Source organism: Anopheles arabiensis, chromosome 3 (assembly GCF_016920715.1).
Source record: "Anopheles arabiensis isolate DONGOLA chromosome 3, AaraD3, whole genome shotgun sequence".
Classification (NCBI taxonomy): Eukaryota; Metazoa; Arthropoda; class Insecta; order Diptera; family Culicidae; genus Anopheles; species Anopheles arabiensis.
This window is the reverse complement of record NC_053518.1, coordinates 3,818,910-3,835,938: the sequence shown is the minus strand read 5'-3', so window position 1 is coordinate 3,835,938 and position 17,029 is coordinate 3,818,910. Positions and strand designations below refer to the sequence as shown.

The 17,029-nt window shown below is 50.4% G+C and overlaps 2 protein-coding genes and 1 long non-coding RNA gene across 8 annotated transcripts in view; 2 read left to right on the top strand and 1 right to left on the bottom strand.

Moving 5' to 3' along the window:
* The first annotated feature begins 628 nt into the window (after positions 1 to 628).
* LOC120900610 (glycerate kinase) lies at positions 629 to 2,412 on the top strand. Its single transcript, XM_040307864.1, has 2 exons — positions 629 to 696; positions 789 to 2,412. Exon 2 carries the CDS (start codon positions 864 to 866, stop codon positions 2,376 to 2,378), a length of 1,515 nt encoding a protein of 504 aa, XP_040163798.1. The 5' UTR covers positions 629 to 696; positions 789 to 863; the 3' UTR covers positions 2,379 to 2,412.
* LOC120900611 overlaps positions 1,508 to 17,029 on the bottom strand; it is a 26,961-nt gene continuing 11,439 nt past the window's right edge. The window contains exon 3 of one of the 4 annotated variants that reach the window (XR_005739225.1): positions 1,508 to 1,590. This is a non-coding gene — a long non-coding RNA (uncharacterized LOC120900611). Of the gene's footprint in view, positions 1,591 to 6,242; positions 6,327 to 17,029 lie in introns of those variants that run through there. The other 3 variants (XR_005739227.1, XR_005739226.1, XR_005739228.1) reach the window with 3 other exon arrangements.
* LOC120900609 (protein decapentaplegic) overlaps positions 9,907 to 17,029 on the top strand; it is a 20,795-nt gene continuing 13,672 nt past the window's right edge. The window contains exon 1 of one of the 3 annotated variants that reach the window (XM_040307861.1): positions 9,907 to 10,039. The gene's annotated coding sequence lies outside the window, so the exon portion shown is untranslated. Of the gene's footprint in view, positions 10,040 to 10,113; positions 10,418 to 17,029 lie in introns of those variants that run through there. The other 2 variants (XM_040307863.1, XM_040307862.1) reach the window with 2 other exon arrangements.

Below are 17,029 nucleotides of genomic sequence, written 5' to 3'. Positions count from 1 at the left end.
ACCTTCAGGAAACATATAGAGGAAAAAGTTATAAGTGGATCAAGACTTATAAAAATTTTGTATAGCTTCATAAACAAGAATTCTAAATTGAACTTAAAAAACAAACTGTTACTTTATAAAACCGTAATTAGGCCAACAATTCTTTACTCATCTAAAATATGGGCAAATTGTGCAAAAGTTCATATAAATAAGTTACAAGTATTTCAGAATAAGTTCTTGAAAAGAGTCCTAAACCTTCCCCCATGGCATAGCACATTTGATATACATAGAATTACTGGTTTTGAACTAGTAAAAAATTTTGTTCGTAACACATAAGTTTTGTAATGCCAGTGAAGGCACAATTGTAAATAGCTAGATTATAATATAGATGTAAAAATAGGAGTAAGGACTAGAACGTAGGATTATCTTAAGGTAAAACAATCAGAGGGTTTTTTTTTCTAATTTTTCCCGATCTACTTCAATTCAGGTAAAGATGTACAATCCAAATACGCAAAGCGTTATAACAATCAGGTTATTGAGTAGAGGTCAATCGATCGGAACCAATGTATAATTCGTGGAATATTGTTACAAAACAAATCAATAAATTACTTACTTACTTACTTACTACTGCAAACTGACATAAAAATCTGGCCACACTGACGGGAACTGACAAAACAATAATAATAAACAAACAACGAACCAGCAGGCAAAGCGCAGGTATGAAATGTTATCTTCTATTTTATTGTGAGATCTCCTGATTAGATCTTCGGTCTATATGGTTTGATAGCATAATTTGTGTAAAATTCCAGATCAATCGTCATTTCCAGTTCCTACTTCAACTCGGTTTCGCTCAACCATCTTAAGCCTATCCTGGACGATTACCAATGATAAGATCGTGGCCTCAATTTGCAAGGAAAATGTCTACAGCCAATAGTGCCAGCTTGACCAACCTCAGGGAACTGTTTCTATGCGGCGTGGAGGCGGTAAAACCCAAATCGTTGTTTGATGGCTGCCACAGTTCGGCGGGCAGTATCCGCGAAAGTTTCCTTCACGACCACAAACGCTATCACGTGGTAGGTTTCGGCAAAGCCGTTCTGGGCATGGCAGTTCAGTTGGAACGCCACCTTGGGTCGCGGCTATCGGGAGGATGTATAAGCATACCTACGGGTACGGGTGAACGATTTGCTGGAGAGGCAGAGTTCACTCTTTCGCCCAGCACTGCGATCGAAGTGATCGAGTGTGCTCGGAACAACCTGCCGGATGAAGGATCGTTAATGGCGGCAAAAAAGATCAAGCAAATTGCCCACAGCATGACATCGGATGATGTGCTGTGCGTTCTGGTTTCTGGTGGTGGTTCGGCTCTGCTTTGTCTGCCCAAGGAGCCCATTACGCTGGAGGAAAAACTGCAGCTAATCAAATCACTGGCCACGGCGGGTGCATCCATCGATGAGCTGAACAACGTTCGAATAGCTCTGTCGGAGGTGAAAGGAGGACAGCTTGCGCTGGCGGCCGAGCATGCTTATCGGGTTTATTCTTACGTAATATCTGACATTGTCGGTGATCCGGTAGCATTGATTGCGAGTGGACCGACCGTAGTCCAGAAAGGAGTGGCTGTGAATGGGAAAGCGAAAGAGATTCTGTTGAAGTATGGCCTGTGGAGTAAGCTTCCCGATTCTATCCTTAAAGCAATTGAACAACCAACGGTTAGAGAAGTGAAGGAAACGTATAATAATGACCTATTCTTACTAGGCAGCAATGAGGTAGCTGTAAATTGTATCGTACAGCAAGCTCAGGCTCGAGATTGGGAGTGTATCGTGCTATCAAGAACGATCGAAGGAAACGTGATCGATTTGGCTCCCGTTTACGTAGAGCTGGCAGATATCTTGTACAATTTAAAAACCAACTTTATATCAGAAAACATTGCCAAAGAAAAGCTTCGCGAGCTGCTTACCCGCTTTCCATACAGTGACGTCAAAATGGAAGAATTTATAAGTCAAGCAGTGGAAGGTAACAAGGAAAAGCCACTACTGATTGTTGGTGCTGGTGAGCCAACGGTTTGCGTGTCGGGCGGTGGCAAAGGGGGTCGAAATCAAGAGCTGGCTCTTCGCTTCACGGTCGGTGTGCAAGAGCTGGAACGCGTGCCCGATTCGGTGTACTTTCTATCGGCCGGTACGGATGGTATCGATGGCCCTACCGATGTGGCCGGTGCGATCGGGGGAGCGTTCGTGGCGAGAGCGTTTGAGGAAACATTCCACCTGGCAGAAGCGAAAACGTTCCTAGAACGGAATGATTCGTACAGATTCTATGAAGCAGTTAGCAGCGGGCAATATTTCGTAAAAACTGGCCACACAGGTACGAATGTGATGGATGTACATTTACTGTTAATAAACCCGCAGTAGGGAAAATAAACAAACTATCCCAACCGAACGCAAACCAAACAGGGAAGATGACTACTTCCACCTCCTAGTTCTGAGCGGCTCTAGCGAAGCTCAGCGGTATGCATTAATTCATTTTTCTCCCCCTCCCTACTGGAACATGAGTCACTCAGTAAGCCAGCAACACCGGAAGAAGTCAACCAAACGGCCATAATTTATAGCCATCTGATGCGCGAGGATGGTCTGTGAACTATTCCCCCCCCCCTTCCAGCCGGGCCGCCCCGTGGCGGTGCGCCGTGCGAGGGCGAGGTATGGCATTTTGTTTTGTTAATCAAATAACCGCCCCAAAAGCCAGCATGGGGTATAGTTAGTTCTACATCGATCATGTTCCTTTTTTTTCTCCTGATTCATACCACCACTACACACTGATACGGGTGGATCCGATTAAACATGAATCTCGCCTGCCAGTGCTGGGAGGCTAACGCGTGTGTGTGTGTGTGTGCAGTCGTCATCACGAAATTAGCTCAACTCCAAACTAGAAGTGGATATCTCCAGCCAACATTTGGGGGTCTCCACCACTTTTGGCTAGCGGTTAACATGAATGTGTGTGTGTGTGTCCATGTCTGGTGGTAGTTTCCAATTCCGAGCCATCTGGTCCGTTTGACGCTCTTTGGGCTCTCAATTTACATATTTTTACTGCTTTAATCTTAAAATTATGCAAAAATATAATAATTCTCATAAAAGTTGTTCACATCTGGTTAAGAGGGGGGGGGTCCCCCGGACCCGGTTCTGGGCCCGGTTTCGGCATATTAGGCAGCGCGAGCGACGCAAAGACGCAAGCCGTTCCGCGCGCGAAACTGCGTTGACTTATCACAACTGAGTGACGAAGACGACCAAGACGACCAAGACGGCGATTGCGAACGAACGAAGATCGCAGCCGCTCCCCTCCCATCAGCGTTATGTCCACCTGCGGGGCCCACGCGGACGCCAAAATGGCTGCGGCCAGTTGGCAAACGCTTCTTCTACTTCTTCTTCTTCTTCGCCGCTACGCGGGGTGGACATAAAACACCGGCTCGTTTGTGACCGCCCGGGGTACTGGGGTACAGTTGCGACCGGGGACCGGTGGTCATCTGCACTTTGCGCCCGGGGAACGTTTTCTCTCTCTCTCTCTCTCTCTCCTTCCTTTTTTACATTTAATGGAGCCTGGCCGCGGACCGTGGAAGGTGTCAAAGAAAGTAAATGGGTAAATCCGATGAAATATGTTTCACCTCTTTTTGTTTTGCGTATCGAATCTGAGATGCACGCAAAGTGATCGGCCAGCTATGACAGTGTGTGTGCGTGCTTTGGATATTGTTTCTTGTTGGGATGTTGATATCTCTTCCGTTCTGTGTGTGTGTTTTTGTTAACTCTTTGAAATGTTTTCAGTGATGCCACGACATTAACTTTTCTTGCTGACAGGTTTCCTTATCAATGTTTTCCGCACCCCAATTTCAGCGCGCCTGATCGTGTGGAGTGTTTGGTATTTCCAGCTCGGTGTTAAGTTACCATCCATGGACCGTGCTGGCCAGAGGTGACATGGTTTATCGAAGAAGCTAATGCTTCAATTTTTTTGTGGAAATTTTTCACCTTTTCTGGGGTTCATCCAACATGTGTAAATCATAAGCTAAAATAATTCCAAATTGAAGGTTTTGATGCATTTGCTTCGTGGCGTCTTGGAGGCGTCCCCGTATCAATCTCGCTCGCCGCTAAATCGTTAATCTTGCGAGCCGGTTGGCACTGGATCGTACCGAGCGGCAGAGAGACTGCATGGAGCCACGTAGACAAACGGTTCCGACTGTGCCACTTCCCGCCGCTGCCGCCTTTCCTTCCCCTTTCCAAAGCCGTTGCCTGGCCGGCGTCAAATCAGACTAAATGGCAACCAAGAGTGCAAGCGCAGTATGTGGCCCCATTCGCCCCTACTCCCGCCCCCCGAACGCGGCCATTTCCGGTTGCGCGTTTAATTGGTCGCCGGACCGAGCGAAGAGATGGATAATTCTAATGTGGGAAGAAACGGTGTCCGTTATGTATGGTCGCGACGATGGACGCGCGGAGCGAAATTCCCGAGAGAAGAAAAAAAGGGTTCAGGTATTGCGGCGGGCCTGCTGTGTGATTTACTTCCTCCTGTGGGTCAGCGGGCGGGTCAGCGATATCGAACGCGAGTGCGGTACGGTCCGGTGCCGTTACGGTCATGGCGTCGAAATTCCACGCGCGCACACTGTAATTGCCTCCTGGCCGCCCCGGGCGATGCTTATAATGCCTACCCTATCCCAGTGTGTCCGAGGCACCCGGAGGAAGGAGCGAAAGGGGGCAGAGAGACGCGGTACGCTAATTGAAGCAAACTCATCAAACTAATAAATTGAATAATCTTACCCACAAACGGAAGCGGAGAGCGCGTGCTGCGCTTCTGTCCTCGTGCAGTGCGGCACACACATGGCGGGCGCACGACGGGCTAGACCAAAATTCTAGCACATTTGCGGCCAACGTTATCAGTTGCACCAGTCCCCAAAACGATGTTGTCCCTCGTGCATCAGCAGCAGCAACAACAGCGACATTCGAGAATGCAATTATCAGCGATCGTTACTCATTGCGGCTAATTGCTGCGAAGGAGCATTCTTAAGCCTCACCGTCATCGCCGACGTTTGCCGCGGGCGTGTGTGGCTGTGTGCGGCATCCAACGGTACTGTGGCCGGTGCTGCGGTGCTGGACAGAAGCAAGAAGCGAAAGAGGAAGGCGAAACGAAGCGAAAAGAAACGCATAATGCTACGCGCCGGTATAAGGGTATAAGCGACGATCCGCGGCCACTGGCTGACGACCGGATGGACGTTTGAGGTGAATTTCGTCGACGTTATGTCTGGGCCGTACGGGGCCGTGGGGCTGCGAAGTGTGCGTGTGTGCATGATGATCATGATGATGATGATGGTGCGTTTCCTGACGGCTCTTTGGAGTGCACACAGAAATTTCACATGTCGCGGTGCAACACGGCCATCATATATGCAACCTGTTTTGGGGGCTAAACGGCTAAAATAATACTCCACTAAATGGGTATGGTGACCATCACCCCCGGGCGGATCGGTTTTAGTGTTGCGCTGAAACCGTCAAACTAGTTTCTGTGTGTGTGTTTGTATTTTGGTGGCCGTTTATAACACCTAGGAATTAAAAACTCGTTTCCCCCAAGCAAAGATAGTCCCTTAGAAGTAGATAGAGAGAGAGAGCGATGGGATTTCCTTTAGTGAAGTTGCTAATGATCGATGCTTCGAGGAACTTTTTGTGTAAAATGACGCAAATTTGTGTGCTGTAAAATTAAGCCCAATTTCCCCTTTTGACGTCAGCAGCTACTCGGAGGCATTAATGTTAATGTCCAAATGTTTGATAACATACATGGCCCTTCATGGGGCATCCCAACAGTGCCAAACGGAAAACAATGGACCACCGATGGACATTCAAAATGGACTTATCAGCAACCTAACCAGTGCACCAGACCCAGGTTCAAACCGGAAAGGACCGGTGTTGCGCTTCCCTTCCCTTCATCGCCCCCCTCCCCTTTATCACCCGCTCATTAATGTTCATTAAAACAGAAATTCTTCGATTCCGCGTGCGGGCGCGCGCTCGCACCGGCTCTGGCTCTGGCCCTGTGCGGAAAATGCCGACGAATGTGAACGTGTGAAAAAAGAATTAGAAAATCGTAGCCTTTCTTCCATGGCATGGTGGTACTGGTGGTGTTGGTGGTGGCGGATGTACGTACTCAGCAATTTCCTGTCTGCCTTTCCCAAAGCTCCCAAAGGGACGAAAGAGGCAGAAGTAGAAGAAGAAGCTGCTGGCGGTGGTTGCAACGAGCCGACCGGGTGGGAACCATCGTCGACCATCGAGAGCTCCGGGACCAGCTGCCCCTTTGGCCGGGCGGAGGATTCCACAGTGTGTGAGAACGGGCCAGAGCTAGGGCGAGAGAGAGAGAGAGCGAGAAAGGAAAGAATCATCCAGCGAACAAGTTTGTTTAAAAATTTCTCACTAATTAACAGCTATATCCCAGCGTCAATAAAAGCTATAAAAATAATCATAAAACAACAAAAAACAGGTGTCCTATACACATCTTTAATCATCTCCTTCCCTCTCCTCTGCGGGTCCTCCCTTATGCCACAGTTGCGCTGCAGGGGCAGCGAGACATTCTTGACCATTCCCATTCCCATCTGGGTATTCCCTCACAGCTCAAGTGTGGCCTCTGGGAGGGGAGATCGCGCGCCCGTTCGGTTGGTGCAGTTCGCCAGGTTCGTCGCTCGTGGTCAGGTGCGTCCCCGATTCGGGCGGCTACAAATTCCTGCCCAACACTTGTGTGGCATCCGCCCCTCGCCCCCTTGAGTGTGTTTAATTGAGCAGAAAGATTTGTTATTCGAAAGCATGCCACATTTAGTGGCACACTGAAAGGTTCGGTTTTTGGTGTTTTGGAGGCTCTATTTTCGTATGCTGTGTATATCTCTAATTACAATACTTTTTCTCGCCGTTTCCTCCTAACATAAGCTCAATGGCCAACGCTTCCCCCGGTTCCACTCCGGGGCAGAGTCCCTTTTATGATACGACATTCTTCTTTATCGCTGGCTGCTCACTCCGGCTCTAAGCATCGAATGTTTGTTGATGATTTTTATCGATTATCATTGCTTCATTCTCCCGCGCGTGTGTGTGTGTCCCTCGCCTTCACAATGGGCAAACAAACACACACCCTAGAGCCCACACCGAGGGATGGAAGGCAATCGAGCACAACCGAGCGCTCTTGGGGGAAGGTTGAAGAAGGTCCGCGCGCTCGATCGTTCCGATACAGGCCGCGGGCGCGAATGAATGGAAGGGAAATAAATTTTTATTATGAAAGCCACATTAGGCCTGAAAATAGGCCCCAACCGTGCGGATGGACTTTATGGCATGGGGTGGATCGAGTGGGGGAGAGATGAGGGGCTTCTTTTTTGAGCACATCGTGCAGAGTTACGTATGCGTACGAGATGAGCGGTCCGGTGAGCGGTCCGGTGAGCTCAAGAAGCGGGCCAGGTTAATAAAATGTGCAAACAGCTCAAACAGTGCAGTTCGGCAGGATTATGAATTCTTGTTGAAGGTGAGTAAAGGTTGCAACAACAACAGCAACAAAAAATCCCCAGCTGATGGGCATGATGAATTGGGAATCTGCAGCGCTCTTACGTCACGACGTCCACTCGGTACAGCTTGGATCACAATCCCTATAAACCCTAAAGTGACATTTCTATAAAACCTTACGCAAGCGCGATGTCTAATGCTCCCCCCCCCCCTCTCCCTGGCTTACAGTTTGTGCCGAGTCTTTGGAACGTTTTTCGTTGGGCGCCCTTTTTTGCATCGTGTGAGGGATCGTCCTGGGGTGCACTTGCCGCCCCGTCCAGATGCGCCATTCCGACTGCACCGACCGTTTGGGCCCTCCTCTCAAACCCCCAACAGCACAGCGCGGGAAGCCGCAGGTTCTGCTTCACGACGAATCCCATGACGTTTTTTTTTGTTTTTGCCGCAGCAAATCGGCCGTGCTGGAAACTTCTCTTTCACATTCCGACGACGACGACGACGACGACAACGCACGGCGGAAATGGCACCTGGTTTTATGTGCGAGCGGGCGCGCACGCGCACAAACACACACACAGCCACACATGCGGGCACCTGGGAAGCTGGAGAGGGGGGAGGGGGGGGGTGTGGTAAGGCACGGGGAGGAAAAATACGTTGACTCGAAAAAACTGAAGGCCACCGGTTAGACCGGTTGCATGGCTGGTCGGCAGCAGGCTGCCCCGGCTGAGCGCGCTCGATTCGGGCGCTCGGGACTGCTGCCCGAGTGGATTGCCTGCCGTCCGTGCCCCACTGGGGCTGACACTGTGGCCGGCCCCCTCGAGGTGAGAGGACGGAGGGGGGGGGGGGCGGGGGGGGACACAAAACACGTTCTTATTAGTAGGAGCGGATTGGTCGTAGTAATGTTGTTTCAAGTTGTTTAAGATGTTGTGTTGTGGCTCGTTTTTTCTCTGCTGCTGCTGCCGCTGCTGCCTTCAATTTGCTCGCGATGTCATCGATGTCGTCGTAGTCGTGGTCGTCGGAGGGGCCTGATAGAACCTGCCCGCGTCACATGATGTTGTATGCCTGTTGTATGGATAAAGGATGAATTTGCATTGCAGGCCGCCAAGCCAAGCTGCTGGCTAAAGGGCCGCTCGAAGCAGTAAATACCTTTTGGAATAGAAATAAATTGTTAAACAGGGAAACAAATTGCTTGCCTTGCTGCTCCAATGACATCCAGAAGCCACCGGAGCTGCTGTGGCCCGGTGGCAAGAAATTCCTTGACCGACTCGCGAGGGGGCGCCCGAAGCAACTGCAGCTCACCGGATTTATGGACCGCTTTCTTGGGTGCGAGCGTGAGGTCGCCTCTTTTCTCTTCTGCCCTATGCAACAACCAACGCGTACGGAGAGGAGATGCAAATTATAAAATTGAGTATCATGTAACAAGTGGGGTGGTATTTTCACCATTCCCCGTTCCGCACCGGGTCGATCACCGTTCATGTGTTGGGGCGGCTCTGGTCCGTTCTCTGGCGGGACGGGGTAAAAGAGCAGCATTAAAAAGGGCACCATCAACGACTAGCCGAAGGTGCTTTAGTAGTAGTAGTAGTAATAGTAGCAGCAGTATTAGTGGCCTCTCCACTGTGAGGTTAGGTTTCGTTTTCTATGCCCGATTCCTAACGATGCAAATCGAAGTTCTCGGCGAGTCGGGTTTTTAGGTTGGAAACTCGAAAAGCAGCTTCCTCTTGCCCCAGCAGAGGAGTGGCCCGGTAGCGAGGGGACCAGGTTAAGAAGCAAAAAAAAAAAATGTTGAAAAATAAATAAAAATAGCAGCGATCGAATCGCAGCAGCCATCGCGGCACAAAACGCGACTCAACCTTGTCGCGCTCGCTCGCGTGTGATTTAAGCCCCGCGGCAGCCGCAGAAGCGGCTTGATCCACCTGTTGCGCAGGTTCGCTGCTTCATCTACATACGAGTCCCCGCTCTTTGGGGTAGAGGTAGAAGCAACACAAAAAAAAAACTCGTCGATGACTGCTTGCTGGTGGTTGCTGCTGGCACACAGTGTGGCAATATCGTATGCTTCCAGCCCGCGATCATGATCATCATCGCAGCTCCACACAACACGACTACCAGCACCAGCAACATCGGCGGGGTGAGCTGGCGGTGTGCTCATGATAATCATCATCGTCGTAATCATTTCGATTTTCTTCCTGTCGCTCGGTGGCCGTGGCGGTTTTGGAAGGCTCACAGCGAAACCGTGTGGGGTGGTTCGGCGGCTAGATGGGGCGACGGCGGCGGACTGTCATCTGCAGGCAAAAGCAGCTCGGCTAAAGCTCGGGCTGCGCGGCACACGGTCTACACGGCTGCCGGAGAGCCTCGCGATGCGGCTCGCAAAGCCCTCCGCTCCCCACCCGGGAGCAGTTCGGTGGAGGGGGGCTGACGGAGTTTTAAAATAATCACGGATAGATTTAACCAGTAGAGAGTTGAGCGCAGACATAACAGCATGTCGAGACGACTCGGTGCGGGAATTTCGTATTTTTCGGGCCTGAACTAGCCGTTTTCTCTTGCTGTGCAGGGCGTTTTGGAGGGTTCGTGGTTCATTTGTGGTGAGTTTGAAATGAGTAAACAACACAACCCCAGTGTGGGGCTGGAGGGAAGTGTTCCACTGATCCCACTACAAAAAGGGATCGAATTACATTCGATGTGTGAACGTGTGCGCTAGATCTAGCTGCTGCTGCTGCTGGTGAAGCGAATCGAACGACTTGCGCTGTGCCCAGTGGCATACGCGACGAACCCGTTTGAGCCGCTTCGCGCTTCGGTGGTGGCAACCGACCGACGTTCTGTTTGTGTGACGCGCAGTACATCGCAAGGAACGCAAGATTCCGCCAGTCCGGTCGGAAACGAGTTTAGAAGTCGGATCCAATCAACCGTACTGATCTAGCGACGATCGTTCTCGGGGACGGAATTCGAGGTGGTTAGTAAAGGTGTGAAAATAGTGTGAAATCCTGGTGATATTAAACATTGCCTGGGGAGCGATTGCTTAAGAGGTCAACGGTGCTGGGCATCCACAACAGGGGGGAAAAGGGTAGGATAGTCCTTAGCCCGTTGGCCCTGAACGAACGCAACATCGCACTCGCCCAACGGTGCAACAGAATCGCACGTTGCGAGAGGTTAAAAATATAAATAAAATGTACAAAAAGGCATCCGGTGCGGAGGGAGCGACGGGGACACAGGCACGCTCGTACATACCAACTGGCCGGACCAGGAGAGAAAGGAAAATTGTTACAAATTCACCCAGCAGCGCAAAAGTCGGATCGGGCGCGCGCGCGCGCGCCTCCATGCTGCCATCGCCTTGGTGCGCACGGGGTGAAAGTACGTGAAGGTGAGCGACAGGTGAAGAAGAAAGCCGGCGCGGGTGCAAACGGGATGGCGCTACAGAGAAAGAGCTGGTGCGTGCGTGTGAAGGAGTGGGACAGGGAGTTCGCAGTGTGTGTGTGTGTGTGTTTGCGTGTGGAGCTCGGGCGAATCCGTTCCGAGGCCCGCTCGTTCGCGCGATCGTTTGCGCGGATCGCTGAAGAAGAAAAGCGTTATCGGCTGCGTGTGAAAGGGGGTGAAGGCAACATCTGTGTATGTATGTGTGTGAATCTGTGTGAGTGGATGGTGCGTGCGTGTGTGAGCAAAAGGCCCCAAACAGCAAGGAAACGTGCAAGGAGCACAAGGAAGGCAATGGTGGTGAATTAATCGAAGCTATTATAAAAAAAAGATCACGGTGGAGTGAATGTGTGTCTGTGTGAGTGCATGCAAGAGTGTGAAACCAGCATAAGAAAAGGAAAGAGAAAAAAAGAAGTGAAAAATAGAAGTGAAAGAAAACGTAGTCAAACCGGTGACAAAATGCATCAAAAAAGTGTATCAACACTAGCGAACGAATATGATCGAAGCAGGTGTCGTGCTTGGATGGAATAGATCCTTGAAGCACAGTGTCAACAGAGATTGCCGAGCTAAATGACATACCAGAAGTACAGAGTGCCGAGAAGAGGATCCAGGAATTTTGGATGGATTATCTCCATAAAATAACTATTTCTCGCTTTCCAAATCTATCATAACCAAACTATCAATTGTAGTCGTTGTTTCAATCATGTCCCTTAGAAAGTGATTCTGACAGTGAAAGCTTAGCCTAGGAGGGCAGACAACTTCAGCCTCAACGGGCTGGTCATCATAAACGCCGGAAGGTCTTTGTGAAAGTATAGAAACGACCTACAAGGTCACTGTGTGGCGCTTCATCAGCTTGTTTTTTGTGTGTATCCAAACATGAGCTATAGTTACTGTTCCACTCGTCAGACTTGGATGGAATGAGGCTAGAAATACAGGGAAGAAACCAATCCGCTTGGTTGATCGAGTATCGCCTGTTTGGATACCTTGGAGGGAGAATTAACCTGTATTGTATGATGGAAAAGTTCCAAGCTACCTCCTAATCCATGGAAGCGTTTGCAATATTTCCCTTTAACGAATCAAAACTGCCCCCTGGATGATGTCAACCTGAGCAAAACAATGCAAAACACACAAAGCCAGTCTTTAACGATCGTAATTCATTTCTCCCGTCAATCGTGGGCAATGTAGCAACAGCTCGAGACGACGGCAAACGACGACGTCGACGAGATGCCTCAGAACGCAGGTGGAAGCCATGGGCGTGCAGCGCTCAGATCAAACTGCTTCGATCCAGCCATTTCTTTGCTATGATTAGTTGCGGTTTGCGTGCAGTCAAGCCTGTTTATAATACAAATGCGCAGAATGTGTGTTTTCCATTCGCGAAACGGCCCGGTTGGCGACGGTTTGCCTACACCCTAACCGCACAACCGAGCGAACGGGTGGCAATGATCGTGCTGCTGGTGACGGCGGAGGACCAGCATTGTCGTACGGGGGTTTGTGGATTTGGTTACGAGATCGATGCCTGGAATGTCACTGTATCCGCTTACATGTCACACTATTTTAGATGCAGCAGAGAGCCTCCGCGAGCTGTGCGCGAGACGGGCGAGGGAGTTTGGTGCAGGAATAGGCTGGTGTGTGAGGAAATAGAGACCGCAGCCGAGTCGAGTGGGTACGAATGTTTGGATTGAAGCTTTACACGACCTCCACCATCCACTGTTTGAACACGATCGTTACATCTGTTTGTTCAAAACGTTCTTTAACAAATGTGTGTGCTGCGGCCACACCGTACAACTATCTGCCGAAACAGGTTCAATATTGATATTGTAGTTGTCATCCGGAGAGGCGCCAGCAGAGAAAGCTTATTTCTGTCAAGATATCTTGCGAAACGGAAGTTAGAGTGGAGCTCCTGAACCGATCTCTGTGCTGAGTTCTATCATTGAGCCATGTTGGAGTTGTCTAAAGTCTATATGATCAGGCTTTAAGCTCGCTAAAATGGACAAACTATCACGGTGGCGCAAAGAGCTTCTACTTGAACTCCTTCTACTTGAATTGCGATCCAGGGACGTAAAGTCCCCTACGATAAGTAATCTTTCCAAGAGTGCATGTCAAACAGCTACAGAGAGATAACACATTAAGATACCTTTCCAACATGTCATTTGGTGGAGGAATTTGTAGAGATCTTTCATTGTTGACATCTCCGATAGCATTACAGCTCGTTCGGGCTGGAGGCTTTCCAATCGCTGGGGTTATTATGGATTCTGTTCATGTTTCGCTGACACTTCGTGCAAACAGTTCCAAACCAGCTATCCGGTCAAGAATGTCCCGGTGTTCATTATTCCGAGCGCACCTCCAGGACAACTCACCAGGAGCAACCTGAAACCTGAAGGGTGGGCTCTGCAGAATCGTGCAGAACGGAAGCTAACGAAACGGCGTTCCAGAAATCCGACCATGCAACCGTGGTCACTGAAACCTGATTGGTGTCCCTGGACCGGTTTCACTGTCCCCGGCCGAGCACTGCCCGGACAACGGCGAGGCACGAGTGCTGGCATATTCTATCACGGGAGGGAGGATGGGGGTTGGTTTGGCCCGTGGCGATCCGGTTTCCTTCCCCCTTCCGTGTTGTGGCGGGACGTGCGATCGATTTGAAAATCGGCGTATCGATTGCAGATGTGCACGTCATGGCGCACTGGTGAACCCGACCCCGGCTGTGGGCATCGCACGAGCCCCGGCCACGAGCGTGCCCCAGCTCGGTAGCCATGTGGACACACCGGAGAGGACATAGAGGGGGGAAGAAACGAAAATCAATTAAAAACAAATTTTCCTATAAAAGGAGATAACTCCATTCCAATTAAGAGGAATGTTTTTGCTCACACGAATAAATAAAACATAAGCAAGCGGAAACCAGTCCAGCGCTGTTCGGTCGGGCGAGCCGCATCCAAACGAATTGGATGGAACCTGCGCTTAGGTCTGCCTATTTGTTCCACAGGGGCACCAGATGGGCACCAGGAGGCACACTGGAACCAGCGCCATCGGGCCAGCACGTTTCAAGGGAGGTGAAGAGATAGGGACAAACAGAGAGATGGAGAGAGAGAGAGAGAGAGAGAGAGAGAGATGCTCACACAAATAACAACAACAAAAAAATGGATAAATGTATAAAACGACAACAGCGGCAGATGAAATTAACATTGACATACCCGTCACAGCATCCGTCAACGGGATGGAAGGGGCCGTTTGCATTCCGCCGACGGCAATGGGTCAGCAGCATGCCTCGGTTGCTGCGCTGCTGTGTTTGTTGTGTTTTGCCGGGGCCATTTTCTCGTTTTGTGAACTGCAAAGCAGGACGGAAAGCGGGATCGGGATCCCGTGATCTGCAATTCATTGAGGAACGCGCAATGCGTGTATCAATTAAAGCGTTCCTCGCTTTCCCCGCTGCTCGAGCTTGACGTATTGTTCCCCCGAGTCCAAACACCGGCAACGGTCCCGGACGACGGGACAGGGACAGTCGGTCCGAACCCCCAAAGGGAGAAAGAAATGTGTACCAGGGGCCAGATTGTTTGACGTGCTTGACGTGATCGAACTGGTGCTGATGGGATGAGAAGGAGGAGAAGGTCACTGTGGGGGGGAATGCTTTTGCTGACACCGATCGAATGTTCAATGATGGATTCGATTATTATCGACAGACTCTGTGTGCGTGTTTGCCGATCGGAATCTTACCATCAGCTACCGGAAGCGAGCAGGTTTGTGAGGCCGGGCCGAGCTACTGTTGATGACGATGGAGCAAGGACCCATCGGGCGTCGTTTCGTTCCATTTGCCATCCACCTTATTTAACTGAGCCTGGATTGTCCGGGCCCGTTTTATGAATGAAATGCACGAAAAAGGCAATGTCCGGTTGCTGGTCAACGGGTATAGCGCGACTTTGTCTTTAGGGCTTGCCGGGATGAATGAGCCTCTTGCAGGATATCAAGAGATTGTATTTTTGAAGCTACAATTATTACGAAACAAAACGAAAGCAGTAACCCAACGCCATAGCTCCTGGAATTATTGTTCACTTTAAATATCTTGATCTAGTTACAATTGTTTGTTGGAAGATCTTCGAATTTCCAATACCAAATCCACTATGTAACATGATAATCCCTAGGCCCAAAATGGGAAACTATCTTCTACTTTTCGAAAGTGTGCAGCGCACCGCCAGTACCGCACCATACCGTTTCCAAAAAAGTCTATTTTCTGTGAAGTCATCGTAGCAGCCAAATACTGGGAAATCGGAGTCAAAACGGCACTGCACTCTCTCTCTTGCTCACCGTGCTCAAGTGGCGAAAAGGAATGGGTGCGCATGAAGTAAGGCTTGGCGGGGCCGTCGAGCGATAGGATTGGATGTGGTGCATATGGCAACCGGACCACAGTTCGTGGAATGCCGGCCAGCACAAACTTCTCGAGATGCTCACACACACACAATCCTTGGAAAGACGGGCTTGTCCGGGACATTGGACGCATCACCACCCTTCAGGCAGAAAGAGAGAGAGAGAGAGAGAGGCAAGCCGATAAGCCATTGAACGGGCTGGCAGGGTCCGGTGACACGGGGTGGTGATGTGGTTTGGGAGAGGCAGGAGGAGGTGATCGTGAAGAGATCTCGAATTACAGCACGGCAAAAAAACTGAAATGCACTGACCAATCGGTTTATGGTTCTGCGAGATCTACAGCTCAGTTCTGGTTGCGTGCAAAAGGTTGGGAATCGCAGGAACCTTCGAAAGCAATTCTCGGCTTCGTTTGTTTCGTAGGTTCTGTATGAGCCTGAACTGTTGCTGTGTGTGTTTTTTTGTGTGTGCTGTTGGCATTTTACAGCCCTCTTCCAGCCGAAAAGCTTGGAGTCAAGCTGTCTGGCAGAGTCTCTGGGACGGAGTTTCGGTTTGGTTGGGATTGTCGAGAAATTCAGCACCTCCCGCCAGCTTCACAAGAGGCATGTGTGCAAAGACCACAGGGATGCCGCTTTTCCACACTTCAGCGTGTGTGTGTGAGAGAGAGACACATGGACATGTGCAAGCGGGCGTGAGATCTGGCAGACGTCCCTTCTGCCAGGGGCATTACAATCTTATTAGGTCGTCTATTGTCTATTGCGCAGCATCCCTCGGGCGCAGAAGCTTTCCCCCGGGTTCCTGGACAACCCTGCGCAGGCTATCGACAGGCACTGATGCACATCACAGGCTTGGTGCGGCGCATTATCAGCGTTTACGAGTGGGCAAGGGCCTCTCGAGCTGCGGCACCTTTGCTTCCCGAAGATCACGCTCCCATTGTATGGAGTACGGCTGTCCCGGGGCACAGGGTAGATCGCTTCAGAGAGTCCGAGTGTGTTCGGTCTTAGGTGTGTCTGTATCTGCCTCTATACACCCATTTGACAAGCATCCTTCTGCTACGGTGGCGTTGATTATCGTTCGATCGCTGGGATCGTTCGCTTACGAAAGCAACGAAAGGTGCGCTTCTATTGTTGGGTCGGCCAGTTGGTCAGCCAGCCACAACACAAGCACACACACACAGTGAGACTGGTGGTGCGGTCCGTCCGTATAATTTATTTACATTTAACGAATCATTTGTGAGGCTGTCGGCAGGCGCAGCCCGAACGCAAATGCGCCAACGCGTACAGCATCTCTGTTGGGCTGCTGGGAGCGGTAAGCACGCGTGTGTGTGTGTTGCTTTTTTCGTGCCTTGTGTTCCTTTAATGGGCCGCTCAAGGTTGTGCCAGGGCCGGGGATCGGACCAGACAGCCTGTCGCTGGTCGTGCTGCCGAACCGTCACATCTCGGGTGCTGTGTCTTGTGTCATCGCGCGATGCCCTGTAGCGAAAAAAAAGGGCGCCAACAGTGTGCGTGGGCTATGATGGGCCCTTTCATTTTTTGCTTCTTTCAGAGCCGTCGAGAGGGAGGGAAGGTCTTGGACGGGGAGCTTTTGAGAGACTTTTGAAAGTCGCACGCGCATGCATACGTAAGTGAGCATTTGTGACCCAGGCGCGGGCCAGAAGACACTAGCATAATGGCTTTGCTGCTGGAGAGACGCTTTCGGTGGCCTCAAAAGTAGTCCAAGTTTAAAGACCCAACACTCTTCTGGTGCATAAGTTTGTTTATAAAATGTCTCGTTTTTTTTCACCCTACGAAGGAAGCAATTGAAAGCAAGCAACG